The sequence below is a fragment of the Apteryx rowi genome, unplaced genomic scaffold (genome assembly GCF_003343035.1).
Source record: "Apteryx rowi isolate R43461 unplaced genomic scaffold, aptRow1 scaffold_2, whole genome shotgun sequence".
Lineage (NCBI taxonomy): Eukaryota > Metazoa > Chordata > Aves > Apterygiformes > Apterygidae > Apteryx > Apteryx rowi.
In genome coordinates, this window is record NW_020448307.1 from 7,119,305 (window position 1) to 7,138,292 (window position 18,988).

Sequence of the window (18,988 nt, forward strand, 5' to 3'; positions counted from 1 at the left end):
GGGTGACTCTGGGGCGAGGAAAACCTGGCTGGAGGGAACCAACCTGGGCAGCTTTATCACTCATTTCAGGCCACTGTCAGGGGAAAATAAGTGGAGCAAGCAGAGAGGTAGGAAACCAGGAAGGCCAAAGGGGCCCACTGGGAGCCGACCAGGGCAGGGCAAGGGCTGAGGAAGTCCTCGCCTCTCTGTGAGCAAAGTTCCTCACCTGCTTTTGAGGAAATGGTGAAAAAAGGAGAAGTTTGTTAGATTATGTAGTTCACTCCTTCCTCCTTTCCCACCAGGAAATCTGGGTAAATGTGAGCTTCTGACACATGCACTGTACAAACTCTGCCGCACTTCATCAGTGTTTGATTGTGCAGAAATGTCTCTTTATGCTTGGGATCCTTTTGCTTTCAGGAAAGGTTTGTAGAAGTGCTTAAAAGGCTGTAGGAGCACAACCCCCATTAGCTGTTGATGAGGTTTGCTTCTATACTAGGTGGGTGTCMTCACTCCTCTCAGTCCAGGTTCCCCAGCGCGCATAGGCTCAGTGATGCCGGCTCTGCCTCAGACCTAAGCCAAGCAGCCTGGGACATGCAGAGATGGCAAATTTGGGTCATGCTGGAGCAAAGTATAGATTCACAAGGAATACAGACCCCCACCCCAATGGAGTGAYTTCGACTGGAGATGATCCGGGGGAAAGCAAAGCACAGGAGAGACTAAGGGCTGTTGAGCATCTTCCATCCCTGGGCTGGGGACCAGCCTTGGGCAGCCTGTGGCAGCATCAGGCCAAGTCATTTCTGACCCGCTGGGGCTGGCCAGGGCCGTGGTACAGGGTAATCAGTGCCAGCCTGGCCATAACGATGCTGGGAGCTTCTGGCAGAGGCACTTGCACTGCTGATGGCACCACTGGGGCCTCACACAAATCTGGGAGAGGAGGAAGGCAAACCTGGGCAGGTGGGAGCCCCAGGGTGCCCAGCGGCAGGGCGGCCACGAAGCTGGGCTGGCTGCACCCAGCATGGTCACGGCACCCGTGGGCATCTGTTCCAGAGAGCCCACCTCCCACCCCCTGTCCCCTGGCTGTGGGGAACGCGTGGACTTGCAGCCCTGCGTGGGGGATGTTCAGGGATAACCATGTGCCCCAGAGGCAAGACACAGGCTGAGACCTAACACACTCGTGGCATGTGTAGCACAGTTGCGGTCACCTCCTCCTTGCCCCATTGCCCTGGTGAGGTGGCCGAGGTTCCGGTCCCCCCCTGTCAGGGCTGCGTTTGACAGACAGCCCTTCTCCAGCCTGCCGAGAGCCGTCCCCTTCCTCCCTTCCAGCTCAGCACGTCGCGGTGCCCAGCTCCGGGTGAACCTCTCGCCAGCCCCGCTCCCGCTCCCGGCGGGCTCTCCCCTCCCTCCCTCCTTCGAGGCAGGGTTAACGCTTCACCCGCCTGTGCCGGCTGAGAAGGAGGGAGCTGGGGGGAAAGTGGCATCGCTTCTYGCCTTTTATCGCTTTGGATGCTCCCTGCTCTCCCTCCCTGCCGCTGCCGAGACCGTCTCCGGAGCGCGAGAAAAAGTGCCAGAGGAGGGAGTGCATAGCAACAGGGTTTGGGATGAAGAAGATTCGGCAGCAGCATCTCCGCAAGGTGAGAGCCGGCGACTGGCACTGCCACAGCGGGGACGGGAGATGCGGTGGCCGGGGGGGACGCGTGGCTGATGGGGACGCATGGCCGACCTGCATGCCCATCACGCCGCCGGGCTGGGGGGGGTCGGACCTGCAGCCCCGTCCCCCTGCCCGCACCCACCATCTGCTCCCTCTGCGGGAGCCTCCGGGCAGAGCYGGGAGACTTCTCCTTTGCACAGACTGCGGGTGGGCAAAGTGTGGGACCAATGTGCCGGCCGAAGTGGGGATCGGGCCTCGCTTACAGAGATGGGTGAGGGCCATTTTGTCATGACCTCTTGGTGATTAGCAAGTTCAGTAAACACAGAGGCCCTGTGCCGTGCCGTGCCGAGAGCTGGCAGGTCCCCGCTCATGCTGGGAGGATGCTTTTGCCTTTCCCCCGCCGCGTGCAGGTGTTCCTGGCGGGATGATTCATGTTGTGTCTGGCCGGGCGGCTGGGGGTGGCAGGTGGGTGCAGGGCTGTCTCCCAGCGACGCGGGTCCTTGGGATGCTGGGGSGCAGCGGGGGACACTGCTCCTGCCAGCCCCGGGTGCTGCCCAGCTCCCTGGGGGAGGACAGGGGATGTCAGCACAGCTCTCCTGTTCTGCGGCTCGGGCTCCCGTCCCCTGCTTGCTCCTGACSTCCCCTCACCCGGCCTTTCCCCGTGCACCTTGTTCTGCACCCCCGGGACCCTTCCTTGCCCTGGTAGCCCTTGCAAAAGGCAGCRTGGGGCAGCTGCGCTGTGGCTTGCAGGGATGGTGCAGGGGGGCATTGGTGCCACCAGAGCAAGCACAAGGAGGTGTCAGTGACTTTCCTGCTTACATCTGGGATTTCCTCCTGGCTGTAGGATTTAAAGGGGGGTAGGTGGTGTTGGCTCCTGCACTCGCCTCGTGCCCCTTAGAGGCTGGCAGAGGAGCTGAGAAACCCCATTTGCACCCTCCGCTTTCAGGCCTTTCCATCCCTGGCTCGGTCTCTCCGCTGCCACCAGGCAGCCCTCCACGCGCCTTTGCTCTCCTGCACTCTCTGGCTTCCCGTCACCCGTGTTGGGGACCGACCCCCTTGTGCCCTGCCCGTGCGGGATCCGTCGGTGGTGGCAGGGTGGAGGGTGCCAGGCGCAGCTCCCCTGCGGTGCCATGTTGCTGCTCCTGGCGTTCAGTACTTATCGGAGCATCGCCCGAAAGCTGCGAGCGCCCGGGCAATGCTCCCAGCTGCGATGCCGCTCCCTGTGTCGTGCCGGGCTAACGCTGAACACGGGACACGGTGCCTCCAGCATCAACGGACACCAAATGCCGCGCGTGCTGCCGGGCAAACGAAAACCCAGCATGGTCTGGTCCCTGCCAGGAAATTCCCAGGATATTGGGCATGATGTGCAAAGCCAGCACTGGCCTGGTGAGACCCTGCAGATACCTGACAGCTCCAGCAGCCTCGGGGCTTCCTAAGTTCCTCCCAGGGCTCTTTGGAGGCATCGTCCAGCTTTTCCCTCTCCTCTTCCCTASAAATCAGTTTTTCAGATGACTTTGTGACTGCAAGATCCATTAAAAGTTGTCTCTGTCCCTTCCAAAGGCTTGGGGAGATACCTGAAATAATTTCCCTGCTGTTAGTGATCCTGTTCAACATTTCTTCAGGAATTTGTTTAATCCCCAAGTGATCAGCTCRAATGAAAAGCAGATGTCTCCAGGGTTATTTTTCCCCCTTCCTGATGCTGCCCAGGGCCCTGCTGTCCTTCRTTACCCAAAAACACTCTTGTCGAGGTCAAGCTGGAGAGCAGGCGAGGGCCTGTCCATCCCGGTGCTTGCCGTCCCCAGCGCCTCGGGGTGGCCGTCTCYGACCTGCCCCGGGAGCCGCTGCACGGGTTCACGCGGCACCGACTGCCCGGCCCGGCCCTCGCCCCCATGGCCTCTTTCCCCTCGGGTTTTCATCCGCTTTCCATCTGCGAGCTGGGAGCTTATGCCTCGTCACCAGGCATGTTTTTGGCATATGGAAATTCCTCTTTAATAGAGAAGAAGGCATTTCTCAGTCTCAAAGGATTTCGTGTTCGCTCTTCCCTGACAACATTTCTGGAAGAGAGAAGAGGATGTTTTTAGTTGTTTGCTTATCTGCTGTGGGTTTTTGGGTAGGAATGGGCTAAGTCACACAGTCCATCACCTGGATGCAGGAGGCCAGTGGGTGGGAGGCGGGTTTCGGCTGGCGCTGCCCCGACGCCAGCGGGCCCCGGGGAGGGCAGGTGTCGGGATTTTGCTGYGTTCCCCCATGTGGGGCTGCTGGCGGCGTGGAGACGCAGTGAGTTGCCTTGTCAGGGCCAGTCTTGGTGCCTGTTTTAGCGGGGGAGGCCAAGCCCCTCCATGCGTGGGCGAGAGCCCCCGTGAGCCACCGTGCGTCCCCCCGCTGCCACGTCCACACACGCTGCTGCAAGCCTTCCCCTCTCCTTCCCCGGCCCTGGCCATGGCTCTCCTAAACAGCGTTTTCAGATGAAAAGCCACTATCATTTGCAGTTGTGTGAGGGACTTGCTTGTGCATTCTCCCCAGTGCTCAGGACATCTCTGTAATGAGTTTGTTGTGGCCTCAGCGCTCTCCCGCCACTGGAGCCCCTCGCTCTGGCTCCGGCAGCACTTGCTCCCTCTCCCGGCACATGCTGTGATCCCGGGCTGGGGAAAGCGGGGTTGGTACAGCTCTCCCAGGGGCCGTTTGACACCAYGGAGGTGCTCTGATTTGCTTCACTTTCTAAGCATTTGAATTTATTTTTTAGTTTTTTCTTAAAGAGTTTAACAAGCAATTCAGACTAATCTGAAGTGACTCACTCGTTACAGACGCGCCGTGCTCGCACACGGATCCGGCATGGCTCCACAGGGGGAAAATCTGGCTTAGGGTGGCATTTCTCCCAATCAAATGCTGTGGTTCACGACACAAAATGCTGAACTGATCGAGGACCAAGTAACTCCCCAACGCCAGTCTGCGTTTTGTCAAAATATGATGAAAGAGTAACTTTAATCTGGCTTTTTGCTGGTTCTGCTCTGTGCCAGCTGAGTTTTGCACAGGTTTAAGTAAATCACCAATAATAATTAGCATAGAGCAATTTCCTTGTGGAAGCAAGCTCTTATCTTGCCAGAGACTAAGTGCTTTTTCTTCTCCATGACCTTTGCTTCGCTGTCTTCTTGGGGAGCATCTCCTGGTGAATAACGGAAGGCGATGATGCTTCAAAGAGCATGTTGTTGCCAAGGGAGCTTTTAGTCCCCGTCTGTTTATAACTGCAAGATGGAGCCCATTTTGAAAGATGGCAGTTCATTGTGGAAATCGCTAGAGGGATATTGTACTTCAGCCTTTGCCGAAGAAGAAAATGCGTGTTATGATAAACACTTCAAGGAGCATTAAGCCTTAAAAAGGGCCTGAAACTGAGCCAGGGTGTGAGATTTCCAAGAGCATGAATCAAAGAGGGTGAGACTTTCTGTTATTTGGGACAAAAATGGGTCTGAAATTCTTAAGTATCCCATTTTGCAATTCATTTTAACTAGGGCAACACCTCCGACGTGGTGCATCAGGGCCGTGATTTCGGGCAGCCGTGGATGCTGCAGCCGCTGGGTCTCTGCCCCACATGAGCTTTCCATTTGTGCCTGCGGGGCCGGTCCCGCGCCTGGTGGCCGGCCCGCAGGAATGGTGCTGCTGCCGCTCGGGGCTGCTGCACGTCTGTGYTTTTGCCCTGAGGTCCCAAATCTATCCTGCGGTTCTCTAGCTGCCAGTGTGAACGAGGGGAGAGCTGTCACCAGGGTGGGGTTGAGCAGCTACAGTGCTGCACCTTTGAAGAGGACAGCTGAGACCATGCCATGGTTTCACGGTTTGGAGATGATCCTGCCGGTTCCTTCCTTTTCTTTTTGCTGCTTCTGTGCGGTTTTCACACTGCAGCTGATGGGTGGGTACCTGAATTTAATCAGGTCATGCTGCTCCACCAGTGCCCTCTTGCAGCCATTGAAGATTCAGCCGGAGGTGCAGGGATGAGCTGGGAGGATTTTAATGATCTGCTGGCTGCTTCATCCGCAACTTGTTATTTGTCTATGAGGCAGACCTGGAAAACAAGAGCTCTGCGGGCATGGTGAGGGGCTGGGGAGCTGTTTCTCTGGAAGGACAGGGCTGGGCATCAAAGCAGCCTCAAGGCCAAACAGTGGCAGCCCCAAAGGTCCTCTCCCCGCATGCAGAGACCTTGTGAACACAGGTATTAGCAGATGAAGCTTTCAGGAAGGACGTTGCGGAGTGGTCTGTCCATCGCCCGCGAGCACGGCTTGGTGAGGGTTATGCCCAGTGCGCACGCTGGGGTAATTAGTTGGCGTGGCCCTATCTGAGAGAAACAGCTAAACTGGAGAGCTGTGCTAAACAGCTGCAGGAGGGCTGCAAGGTAGCAAAGGGATTTTATAGCAACGGTATCTGGGCCACATTTCCATTTTTAAGTCTGCGTTTCTGAACCTTTTCTTTTGGTCCATGCCTTGTGATGCCGGCATCCAGCGGGGATGGGCTTTTAGCGGTGGCTTCTGCAACGATGGTTGTATTTTAGTGAAATGTCTTTTTTCAGGCTGAGCGTTTCAGGCCTCGTCCTGCCCCACGAGGGGTTTCCGGCCTTTGCACGCTGGCCAGACGGGRCTGGGTTTGGTTTGCCGTCGTGCTTGGTGTGGCAGGGAGGCACCTGGGAAAGAGGAGGGAGCCTGCAGCCACTGGCCGGCCGTGTTGCAGAACGGCTCTGTGTCTCCATGGGAACTGGGAGCAGGAGCATCCCGGTGGGCTCAGCCGGGAGCGGAGGCGGTGGTGAGGGCGGYGTGCTAGCTGGGCACGGCGGGGCGGCAGGCTACGGCAGGGCCGGCTGCCTGCCGCTCTGCTGGCCACCAGCTCTGCTTTCCGGGGAACGGATGTCGCCTGCGGGTGATAGGCACATGTGAACCAGTGCAGGGGGGACCCGCAGCTCRCTCTGGCCTCTCCCTCCATCCTCCCACCACAAATCCAGGGCCTCTATCCCTCAGCCACATCCCATGGGCTCTTTTCCTAAAATTGTGCAAACTCGGAGGCAAGCAGAGGGCTGTTTTTTCCTTCTGAGAGTCTGGGAAGAAGCGGRGGGCTCCCCAGCTGGGGATTTTTCCTGGCATCGTGCTGGCAGGGCTCCCTGTGCCCCTCTGTCTGATGCCTCCACAGCAGCCGGACCCGATACACTCGCAGGCAGGGAGCTGGGCAGGATGCTTGTCCACCCTCTTTTGCTGCTGGTCTTGCTCAGTGGGGTATCATCTCCTGTGGGATCCCATCCGGCAGCTGCTGGCTGAGGCTTTTAGTGTTGGTGACTGCAGGTGGGACGGGAGCCAGCGGGAAACACTTCCCCGCACAGCCAGGGACAGCAGCCGGGGAAGGTGGAAGGATCAAACATCCCATTGCAGATGTGCACACAGATGTGAATGCCGAGGAGCCCTCATGGTGCATTACCYCAGCCCAAATGTATGGCAGGGCTTGCACCTCCCTCTTGCAGAGCTGCAGCAGATCCGGGGAGGAAGGGAATGGGTTAATCCCCTGCCTGCCAAAGAGCTGCCTGAGCCTCACTGATCAGGGCAGAGCAGCAAAGCGTGGACGGGAGCTCGCTCCACAGGGACCACTGGGAGCGCATCACTAAATCCCCACACGGCTGGCTTTTGGCAGCTGGAAAAGTGTGAAAAGCACACACAACATTTAATGGCAGTCGAGTGCCCTGCATGGCAGGGTGCATGCGGGATGTGGGTACCACGTTCCCCTGCACTCCCAAGATGGCTCTTCCTCATGCCCATGATTCGCAGGAGATCAGAAAAGATTATCRTGGCCCTGTGAAACTATTTCTTGGGAAATTGGGGTTGCAAGATCGGTCCTGGCCTCTCAAGGGGAACCYGGGTCATTCTGCCTTTCCCGGGAGAGCTCTGGCCATGCGTCATCGTGTTTATCCTCCTTCCTCACTTGATGGCAGAGCAGGACATGGGCTTGCTTTGAATTATAATCAAAAGCCTCTTGGGAACTTGGGTTTGGTGGTGCACAGAGAGCTGCCTGCACAAGGGATCCCTAGGGGACAGATGTCAATGCTGTGACTCGGGGGCACAGATTCAAACCTAAAATCTCAGCACTCCTTCCTTGACACCTGCTGTCTGGGTGTCCCGGCCCCTTTCCTCTCTCCTACTCTTCTTTCCTCACTTTTATTCCTTCCCTCATTCCTGGTCCACCCTCTCCTGTTGCTCTGTTCTCTTGCTCAGCCTGTAACACCAGACCTCTTGGTGAGCCCGAGCAGTCAGGACGGGGACCTGGGCTCAGCATACCCAGAAGACAGAGGGAACTGGACGGGGCGGCTGGATTTCCTCCTCTCCTGCATCGGGTACTGCGTGGGCCTTGGAAACGTCTGGAGGTTCCCRTACAGGGCTTACACCAATGGAGGAGGTACGCGGTCGCCTTTTGCATGGCACGTCTGCCCCTCAGTGAGCAGGGCTGGTGGGACTTGTGTCTACCTAGATACCCTTCTCCTGCTCAGGGCTGGGAAATAACATTTGTCATTGTGGGGTAAAGTGCAGGGGGCACCAGGATTGCCTCCCATCTGCTCTCCTCTGACCCTCCATGCTTGCTGCAGGGTGTTAACCAGCCTGTGAGCTTGGTACCAATGTGTGGAAGGGACTCCCCAGCCCATCTCCACACTTATGGCCTTGGCGAGATCCCCAGTGACGAGCCTCGTACTGGACTGAATGCCACCCTGCTGTTTGTGTCCTGCATTTGGGAGCTTCATTCCTGAGAATCCCCCTTGGCCTCCAACAGCACCTTGGCCTGGTGTCCTCCAGGACTCAGCAGGAGCCCATGAGTGCTTCCCAAATATCAAGGGGGGACTGTGAGCCTTTAGCAGTACATGAACTCAACAGTGATGRTGTGAAGTGACCGGTTTGTTGGTCTGTTCCCAGAGCAATTGCTTGTCACATGCAATAGTAACTGGAGAATTTCAGGATGTCTGCAAAAGATTCAAGGAGAAAGAGCGTCTGTGTGTGTGGGAAAGCATGGCAACACGTGAATCACAACCCCTTCCTCCTGCATTAACCACACACTCTCCTCCAGGAGCTCAACAGTTTCCTGGCCCCGGGCGCTCTCAGCACACACTTGGGATACGGAAGCCAGAGCTGGCAAAGGTGCAGGAGGTTGCGTGCTCCCTGTTGAGTCACCGCCTCCTGCTGTGCAAATGTGATGGAGGGGCTGTTTCTGCACATGGGCTGCAAAATAAAGATTCTGGCTACTCACTAGGAGGGAGCGGGAGGTTGTTGCAAGCACAGAGTACACGTCTGGGGTACTGAGCATGTGCTAGCAGCAGTGACTACAAGCTCCTAGCTGAAATATGGGCTGTTAAACTGGACACTTAACTCTGCACTGAGGACCTCGTCGGACTCCACCTCATGACGGATAGGAAAGCCCACAGGGCCAAGCCTAGGAGATAACAGGACAGCACCAGTCCTCACCAGCATTTTGATGAGCTGCTGGCCCTTGCTACCTTCCAGGTTTTGGTGCAAGATATTCGAGATCCCTCAGGCTGTCAGATGTAGTATAAACTTTATTCTCTCTCATAGATGGGCTTCAGGTGTTTGATCTGTGTTAATTTGCTGGGGGTGGGGGGGGTTGCTTCTTGCAGGAGCTTTCCTGGTTCCTTACTTCATCATGCTGGCCATCTGTGGGATCCCCATCTTCTTCATGGAGCTGTCACTTGGGCAATTCTCCAGCCTGGGGCCACTTGCTGTCTGGAAGATAAGCCCACTCTTTAAAGGTGCGTGACTGAAACCCAAATCCTCCACAGAGCTGCTTGATGAGGACATAGGTCCACAGCATCATCCTGTGATCTTCAAAGCTCTTGTTAGAAGCAAAGGTTAAATCTTGGGGGAAGGTAGAGCAGGCTGGACTTCCGGGTTGACCATTTTAGTAGCTGCAAGATATGATGTAAGATCTACAAGTCTTCAAAGGCGCTGAATGTCATGATCAATTCTAGAAACTGTATGAAAACCATTAAACCAGATATAGTGTTCAAAATATAGCATATATAAGCAATATAATATAACAAATAATGGATAATAATATAATATAAGCAACGACTGCTATAAACAAAGGTAAGAACTAAACAAAGGTCAGATCAAATACGTTTACTCTTAGCACCGAGTTGGAGTAAAATCATCTGGCTGATGCAATAGATCAGCCATTCTTATGCATTCAGAGATGGCATGTGCGGGGCTGGCTGTCCAGATGGTATAACTGCAATAAAAGGCTTCCATCCAGACAGATGAATCTCTAACTTGGAGCTGGTTAACTATCAGGGTGCCGAAATCCAGTGTTTGACCCTGCCTTTGGATGCGCTCTGTTCTGGAGAGATGGCTCACTCCTCCTTCTTTACCCTCTCCTTCCTCCAGGTGTTGGCATGGGCACGATCCTCATCGTCTCCCTGGTGGCCATTTACTACAATATGATCATTGCTTACGTTCTCTTCTACCTCTTTGCATCCCTAACAAGTGACTTGCCCTGGCAGCACTGCGGCAACTGGTGGAACACCGACCTGTGCTTGGACCACCATGTCATCAAGGCAGGAAATGCCACCTTCCCTGTCAACATCTCCAACACCGTCAGCCCCAGTGAGGAGTACTGGAGGTAAAGAGGTCAGCCCGACTGTGGGCCTGGGGTGGGTGTCCCCCTGGGGACCGTGCTGGGATGGGGCTGGGGGTGATGGGGCTGTGCTGTGTGTCTCATGGCGTGATGGGCATGCGTGGGTGCAGTGTGGGGCTCTTGTTGTGTGGATGTACACGGTATCTCAGCTTCGCCCTTGGGATCACGTCCATGGGATGGCTGGCTCCATGTTCTGCTGTGGTCTGATCTGCGTTGGGTAGCTAGTTGGTTAGCTAGATGCCAAGGGGTGCGACAGAGGGTGCCCGTTGCCTTTGCATGGCTGCACTGCAGGAGACTCGTGCTGCAGCGGTGCCTCTTTGGCAGAGAATGAGTGGGACTGGGAGGTCCCTAGATGCCAGGTGAACATGGGAGGTGTTCAGCTATGCTGGAGTCTTGGAGGAGGTGGAAGCTTTTGATTTGACACTGCTTTGCTGGCCTGGAGATATGTTAGACTGAAATGCATCCCGCTTCTGGACCAACTGGGAGTTTACTCTCAACCAGCCAGGCTTTCCCCTGCAGGGCCGTTAATGCATGGTGAAGAAACCACACCGACTTCTCCTCTTCCCCTGGCAAAGAGCTGCCAGCTCCCTGTTGCTCTCTCATTGCTGGGGTTTCTGACATGGTTATTTTCTGCAGCAGAGGCGTTGCTAAGTTCAGAGAGGGTTGCTGGAAGATGTGGAGTGTCTGGTGGGCCGAGGGCGGGTGACCATGGCTGCTCACTAGCGGTTCTCCTTTTGCCCTAGTCGGTATGTTCTGCACATCCAAGGGAGCTCTGGGATCGGGGATCCCGGGAGCATCCGCTGGAACCTGTGTCTGTGCCTGCTCCTTTCTTGGACTATCGTGTATCTGTGCATCCTAAAGGGAGTCAAATCCTCCGGCAAGGTAAGGGCTGGAGTCATCAGTCACTGCCTTTCTGCTTTAAGGGGATCGACTTGGAAGATCAAAGTGGTCTCTTTGGCGACCTACAGTGATGCCCGCCAGTGCCTGCAATCTCTGTGCATCCAGGAAATACCAGTGAGGCCAATAAGTGACATTTACTGGACACAGGCCACTTTGGGAATGGCTTGCACATGAAGACAGTGATGGTGTTGATGTCACTAACCTTGCTGCATCCCCAGGACCCTACCACTGCAGGGACATGCCTGGCGAAGCAGCTTTCTGTCGTGGGGACAGGGTGCTAAGGGAGTGAGCATGCCGGGGTCTTGCTCCCAGGTCTCCAGCAGCCTCTGCTCTCCCACAGGTCGTGTACTTCACTGCTACCTTCCCTTACCTCATCTTGGTGATGCTGCTCATCCGCGGCGTGACACTGGAGGGGGCCTGGAAGGGCATCAGGTTTTACCTCACGCCTCAGTTTGATCACTTGCTGTCTTCCAAGGTGAGTGGGAGCTGGTCTTCCTTTGGGTCCCCGACTTCTTTCCCGGCATGGGGAGATCTGTCTGGTGGCTCGCAGCATGGTGGGGATTTTGTGCAATTTGTTTAAAGCACCAGCATGCCCTCTCCAGCACAGGGGAGAGCATGCCACGTTCCCGCAGTTGCATGCCTTTTCTGGCCGCCTACTTGACCCAAAGCCCTCTTTTTGGGCTGCTCCCATGCCAAATACATTTGCTGTTCAGGTCAAGTCACAGCATGACCTCCACACCCTGTGTATACCCCTTTCCCACATGGCACAGCCCAGTGCCTGCATTTCCTGCTTTCCGTTTGGGGGACCATGTACTTGCTGCCTCCTGTGGGCACCCGAAACACAAGCAGATTAGCCCAGCCCTGGTGACGGGCTGAGAGGTGCCTGGGTGTGATCGGGTTGGATGTAGCCGCTCTGTTTTACCCAAGCGATCACGGCGTGCAGAGCAGGGAGTTTCCTTGCGTCAGCCGTGTTGGTGGCAGACCCCTCCCTGTTTTACAAGGATTCTTAAGGCCACGCTGGGCTGGCTGTAAAACGTTCTTGTTAGCCCTTCCACTAGCCAGCTGAGCCATTCAGAAAGGCGAGCGTGGTAGCAAGGAAAGGCAAAGACATTGCTCCCAGGCAAATTGCTCCCAGGCAGGAGCTGCCCATTGGGGTGGAGAAGGACAAATAGCCCCACAAAGGCAAAGCAGGTTGTGGAAAACGCCAGCCAGCTTGTGCGGCAAGTGAGGTTGGCACCTGACCTCACTTATTCTCCATCTCCAGCCAGCCTGATTGCAGAGTCCCTAAAATGTCCACCTTTGTCTCAAACCCTCTTATCGAAGGTGATGGTGGATCTGTGGAGTGCATATGGCAATGAGCCATCAGGTCCATGTACTCTCTTCTCCAGATATGCCCTTTGGAGCCAAGAGGAAAGTCACAGCAGTCTGGGGTAAAGTCAGGCCTGGAGTGCTAGTAGGGGGCCTGAATAATTTGTTTCTAGGGTGATTCCTGTAAGTTGGAGTAGGAAATGCTGGAGAGCTTTGTGTGGGAAAGCCCAGACCCAAGGACCACGGGCTTTGTGTGCCTGGAGGGCTGGAGCAACCCTGCACGGGAGGGATGCACAGACAGGTACTCTGGGGGATCTTGAGAAGCTTTTCTCATCCCCTCTTCCTTGGGGAAAGATTTCCAAGCCACTGCTCTCCTCAGACCTGTTTCCTTCCCCCAGGTGTGGATCGAGGCAGCTCTGCAGATTTTCTACTCCCTTGGGGTAGGCTTTGGGGGCCTCCTCACTTTCGCCTCCTACAACACTTTCCATCAGAATATCTACAGGTGGGAGCCAGCTATTGTTTTGCTAAAATCACAGATGTGGGGGGAAGTGCGGTGAAAAATCTCAGCTGGTGGGTTCAAAACCCAGTAGCTTCACTCAGTGCAGCACGCGGTCACGCTGTGGTGCTTCTTGCCCCAGCACCATGCAGATACCAGACAGCTTGCAAAGGTTTGAGAAGGATTAGAGGGATCTGTGGAAGAAAAATCTCCTAAACATCAAGACAGCACCTGGTTCAGAAGTATTGGGCTGCAGATGCTGAAGGCAGGGGATGTTCAAGGCTACAGTCATGCATGCTTGTCCTGTCCCTACCATACATTGCAGACCTCTGGCAGAAGGAGGATTCTTCTTACGTGCTTATCCCAATGGGAAAGAAAGCTTAGGAAGAACCCCTCAAAGTGACCCATGTCATTAGATAYAGGCTTCTTTTCCCCCATGGAAACTATATATCAAGAGGGGCTCAGCAGAAGAATTGTGGCACCCTGGGCTGGTAAAGTCACCCTGCACTGCTGTGGGATGGGAAGGAAAGGGTTTGTTCAGAGAATCGCTTTCTCCTCTGTAGGGACACCTTCATAGTGACCCTGGGCAATGCCATCACCAGCATCCTGGCAGGGTTTGCCATCTTCTCTGTTTTGGGATACATGTCCCAGGAGCTCGGGGTCCCTGTGAACCAAGTGGCAAAAGCAGGTGAGGCCAAATGAAGACCTTTCTCCATTGCTCTCTGCCTGGGTGCACCGTGGAACAGCCAGAGCTGAGAAGGGGAGGTGTGGGGAGCTCTTTCATCCYCTATAGCACCTTCAGCTACCAGAGCAAGGACCGGAATGAGAATGGTGGGCAATCCTAGCCTGCCCACACTTTGTTTCTCGGCCACCTTCCCAGGGAAGCCRCAGGCCTTCCTGTGCTCTGCTGTGCCTGGGGCTTTTGCAGATGTGTCCAACAGGCCCGTACAAAACATGAGGGCCAGCTGTAAAGTGAATTCAGGGCCAGGGATGAAGGGCAGCTAAAGGTGTCAGCATGAAGGATGGAGCTGTATGCGCAGTGGGCTGGGGGGGGGGAGGAGGAGGGAGACCTTTTCCTGCTGTGCAAACCTTTAGCAACACTAAGCAGTCTTTAATGAAGCCTCAAGTGAGAAGCTGTCTGGTTCTCCTGCATCACTCCACCCTGTTGCAAGACCCCTCCTGCCCATCTTGCAAGAGCCCAGGCCACTTGCCACCATAGTTCCCACTCTGCTGGGCTCTCCTCTCTTCCATCCCTTCCGTGCCTGGCACCGTCACCCCCTTTTCACCCTGCTGTCCTTTGCCTCCCCTAGGTCCTGGCCTGGCTTTTGTGGTGTACCCCCAGGCCATGACAATGCTTCCCCTTTCTCCATTCTGGTCCTTCCTGTTCTTCTTCATGCTGTTAACCTTGGGCCTGGACAGCCAGGTAAGGACAGAGTCCACCAAGCCAGCCACAGTGCCCAGGCAGCCCAGGGGGCTCAGGGAACCCTCTTTTCCCTTGTGTTCAGTTTGCCTTTATGGAGACCATCGTTACAGCAGTGACAGATGAATTTCCCTACTACCTGCGGCCAAAGAAAGCTTTTTTCTCCGCTGCCATCTGCATCGCCCTCTTCCTGATGGGGCTCATCCTCACGACGGAGGTAAGGGTATGGGGCTGGATGCTTTGTGGGGACCTGCTAGGGCCTCACTTTATGGAGTGCTTAGGGCAGGAGCCAGGTTCACAGACACATTTTGCATCTGCTAACAAGGTTGGAGAGAGACAACCAGTGAGCCTGGGCTTACTGGAGATGTGAGGTCCCAAGGGGAGTGACACAGTGTTATCATGTCCCTGCACCAACCCCACATGGGGAGTGGGGACTCCTGATGGTGCCCGATCTTCCCCAGTGCCCAGGAAGGGCTGATGGGCACGTCCCCAAAGACGAGAGGATGTGGCTGGCAGTGTATGGGGCGCCACTCTGAGTCCTCCTGGAGACACTGGCTGCTGTGTTTTGCCTCTGCAGGGTGGGATGTACTGGCTGGTCCTACTGGATGATTACAGCGCTGGCTTTGGTCTCATGGTGGTGGTGATCACTACCTGCCTCGTGGTGACACGTGTCTATGGTAAGGGGGGGGGGGGGTTTGTCCCACCAAGGACATGGGGAAGAGTAGGCTGTCTGCCCGAGAGCAGTAGGATGACGAAGGGAGAGGTTTAGAGAAACAGATGGGCAAGCCAGCAACCTCGCCACGGAGCACTGAACACCTTCTCTCCAAGCTCTTGTTTCTCCTTGGCCTTCGCTGGAATCGCCTCCCTATGGGTGTTTGGGGCACTGAGCCTGGTCCCTCAAACAGCACTGACTGTAACCCCCCATCCTGCCTCTCCCATCCAGGAGGGGAGATGCTTTCTTGCTGTGGAGGAGGATTCAAACCACAGCTCTTTTGTATGTCCTTGGCCAGGGCTGGTGCAGGGCAGCCTCGTATAGGCACTTGGCTGTGCTGGAGCTATCACAATTTCTCAGTCCGTGTCCTTTTTCCTCCTCCAGGCATGAAGAGGTTCTGCCGAGATATTCACATGATGCTGGGCTTCAAACCAGGGCCTTACTTCAGAGCCTGCTGGATGATCCTGTCCCCAGCAACAATGATGGTAACTGCTTGGTTTGAAGGATTGGATGGTGCTGTAGTGATGCCAGTATCTCTGGGGTGACATCCCAGTGTGACAAGTCACTCTCCTGGCATCTCTTGCTGGTTTCTGCCAGGCCCAGGGAATCTTTCTGGTTCTCCTGGGAGGTCTCTATGGGCTCCAGCCTCTGTTTGAGTGAATCCTTTGAAGGTGTCTGGGGTGACTTCACTCTCCTCCCATTCTGCAGGCCCTGTTGGTCTACAACATCGTCAAGTACCAGCCCTCTGAGTACGGCAGCTACCGCTTCCCTGCCTGGGCTGAGGTCTTGGGCATCCTCATGGGACTCTTCTCCTGCCTGATGATTCCTGCTGGCATGGTGGTGGCTGTGCTACGAGAAGAAGGGACGCTGTGGGAGGTAGGAGGACCTGTGGCCCACTGCTGCTGGGGAGCACTCCAAAAGTGTTGGGATGAGGGGAAGCACGAGCCCCTGCCAGGCCTGCATCCTCCAGCAATTCCTGTATCCCCTCTCCTGGAGATGTGCATCCCAGTCCCTCCTTCCTGCCCACAGGCTGTGAGCGGCAGCATGTCCCAGGATATTTCCAGCAGTGTCCCAGGGCATTTCTAGCTGTGCGGGGCCTCTCTCTATGCCAGGCAGGCACTAAGTCACAGTGCTTCCCATGGGGAGCCCCATGGATGCCAGCCCCCAAAACAAGCCAGCTATACCTTGCCTTTTAGGGAAGGGCATCATCCCCAGCGGCCTTGGTGSAATGTGCATGGCCATGTGGGACTTTGCACCCATTCTGCATGGGCAAAGACAGAGCAAGGAGGGCACTGAAGGGGCTCTGCCTGGCAGCCTAACCCACAGCCGATGAAAGGGGAAGAGGCTTTGGGCTGCCTGAGACAAAGCAGACAGTGGCCGGGGCAGGCAGCTGCTCCAAGCTCCCTGGGCACGGCGAGGTCCCATTCCCGGGCCAGGCCCTGCCTCAGCCTGGCACGGGCTCTGGGTTTGCCCAGGAGCAGGCTCAGTGAGCTGGGCACCCTCCTGGCTGATTACAGCCTTCCCAGCCCTAGCTGTCCTTTGCTGCTCTCCCCAGGCCGTTCAAAGTAGAGACACGGGAGCTGGTGCCCTCCCCAGGCAGCAGCCCTCCCAGGCAGCCATATGAGCTGCCATCTGGCCTGGGACAGCCACTGTCTGCAGTGGCATTGACAGCCACCACCTTGGCTTACACTAATCCCTTGCAGGACCTCTCCAGCCCTATGCCACTGGTGCAGTCTGTGCACAGAGCGGCGCACGTCCAGCACCCCTCCTGCGTGTATCAGGGCTGTGCCTAGAGATGAGGGGCTCCATGGCACTAGCAGAGGGCAGACCACGTTTTGACCAAGACCATGCAATGACCTAAGGAAATATCTGGGAAAGGTATTTCCTGCACAAAGAGCCACAGCCTTGCAATAGCTCCTAGCTCCTGCAAGCCTTCTCCACCAGCACCCCCACACCATAACACCTTCCAGGCTTTTACATGGAGCTGCCTTCCCAGCCAGCCTTGGGTCAGGCTTTTGGCCTCATTCCATCTTCTCCAGGGGCTCTTTCGGTCTGCACTGGGTAGCAGAGCAGACCTGCTTCCTGGAGGGGCTGGGAGCTGCTGGGTCAGGGTGATGGTCGAGGAGCTGAGCAGGGGCTGGTGCGACAGCAGGAGCCCTAGCTCCCTCCGCCTCTGCCCTCTCACAGAGGATCCAGCAAGCCAGTCGGCCCACCATGGACTGGGGCCCGTCGCTGGAGGAGAACAGGACTGGCATGTACGTGGCGACCCTGGCCGGCAGCCAGTCCCCCAAGCCGCTGATGGTCCACATGCGAAAATATGGAGGCATCACCAGCTACGAGAACACGGCCATCGAGGTGGACCGGGAGATGGAGGAGGAGGAGGAGGAGGAGGAATCCATGATGTGAGGGGCCCTGGCACCTCGTGGGCTGGGGTGGTCACGCCAAAACTTGCACAGGTCACACTTGGGCACTTCAGGCTGGCCGGGGGGCCATGCGGGGGGCAGTCATGAGCTGCAGACCCTACTGACCTCCTTGCCACCACCCTGGCCTCATCAGGAGAGGGCTGCTGCTGGGTCCGCTATCCTTGAGGTGTTTCCTGTTCAGTGTGGCAAGCTGTGTGATGAATCTGTGCATTTGTGTGATGGTGTCTGGTGCAAGTGTCCGATTACGCCCATCCCACCCTTGGCCTCAGCCCATGCGCTGCAAGCAGGTGGGAGAGGACCCCGTGCTGCCCACCCTTTGCCTGGATGTTTGGGGTTGAGTGAGGCAGGGAGCATGAGGCCCTCTGCGTCCGTCTGTTCTCTGCTAATGCATATTTAACTCCAATTATCCACAAACACATGTGAGAAAGGACTGTGTTAACATCCTCCGTGCTCTGAGGAAGGTGTGTGCCAGGGCACTCTGCTTACATGGAGGTGCTCCAGCAAAACAAGGGCAGATCAGTGTCCCGGGAATGAAATCTGACCTAATAAATGAGAAGTCATTAAAAAAAAAAAAAACAATTAGAAGAAGAATAATGCTTTATGAACAAAACAGTTTGGGCCCTTCCAAGCATGTAGATTTCCCAGAGACCTTGGCAGGTCAGGGCAGCACATCCTCGTGGTGCTTTGCAGGGCCGGGGCACACTGGAAGGACAGGAAGAGGCTGGGTGACCCGTTCCCCATGCACACAAGAGGTCAGGTCTCAGCTCTGACCCAGAGCCAAAGGAGGACCCATGTCCATCCCCCTGGCAGAGACAAGGGCTGTTGTAGCTCAGGACCCTGCTCCAGGGCATGTGGGAGCTCTTGGAGCCCCTTTGCTGGCAGAGCTGGTCCCTGCTCTCCCCTCCTAGGGAAAGGCAAAGTGCTGGGTTCAATGCCTGCAGAGGATTTTGGGGCGGCTCAGCCCGGGTCCTGTGTCATGAGGAGGCTGTCACTCTGCCGTGCAGTGCTGTCTGCACTGTCCCGTACCTGTATGTCTGAACCCTGTCTGCAGGGTGCCGGGAATGTCCTGGCCAGAGCTGTTTGGACCCAAAGCCGCCCGTCCCCATTGCCCCYGGGGTTGTGTGCACCCTTCCCCCTGTGCATCGTCCATTATCCATTAAAAAGCAGCGTGTGACTCCAYGTGGGTTATTTGTGGGGGTCTTCAACATGCAAACTTTGCCTCCTCTACCAAGGGGCCTGGGGGCTCCTGCCTGGGAGAGGAGCTTGGACACAGTGTGAGAAAGGCACATTGAGGGGGGCTTCCGGGGATGGGGGGRATGCAGACCCCAGGGCTTTGTCCTGCAATGCTCTGTCCTGGTCAAGAAAGAGCCAAAACTCAGGTAAAAGAGGGAAATTAGGGTTTATGCCTGGATTATGCATCCTGGCATCCAGGGGGGCAGGGCAG

At 56.2% G+C, this 18,988-nt stretch overlaps 1 protein-coding gene across 1 annotated transcript; it reads left to right on the forward strand.

Annotated features, from left to right (window-relative positions):
- The first annotated feature begins 1,577 nt into the window (after window positions 1–1,577).
- SLC6A7 (solute carrier family 6 member 7) lies at window positions 1,578–17,527 on the forward strand. Its single transcript, XM_026063317.1, has 14 exons — window positions 1,578–1,610; window positions 7,864–8,044; window positions 9,270–9,401; window positions 10,036–10,270; window positions 11,029–11,167; window positions 11,526–11,660; window positions 12,892–12,995; window positions 13,553–13,677; window positions 14,300–14,412; window positions 14,495–14,626; window positions 14,987–15,086; window positions 15,506–15,606; window positions 15,830–15,997; window positions 17,309–17,527. The coding sequence occupies exons 1-14, from the start codon at window positions 1,578–1,580 to the stop codon at window positions 17,525–17,527; spliced, it is 1,917 nt and encodes a 638-aa protein (XP_025919102.1).
- Window positions 17,528–18,988: the final 1,461 nt, after the last annotated feature.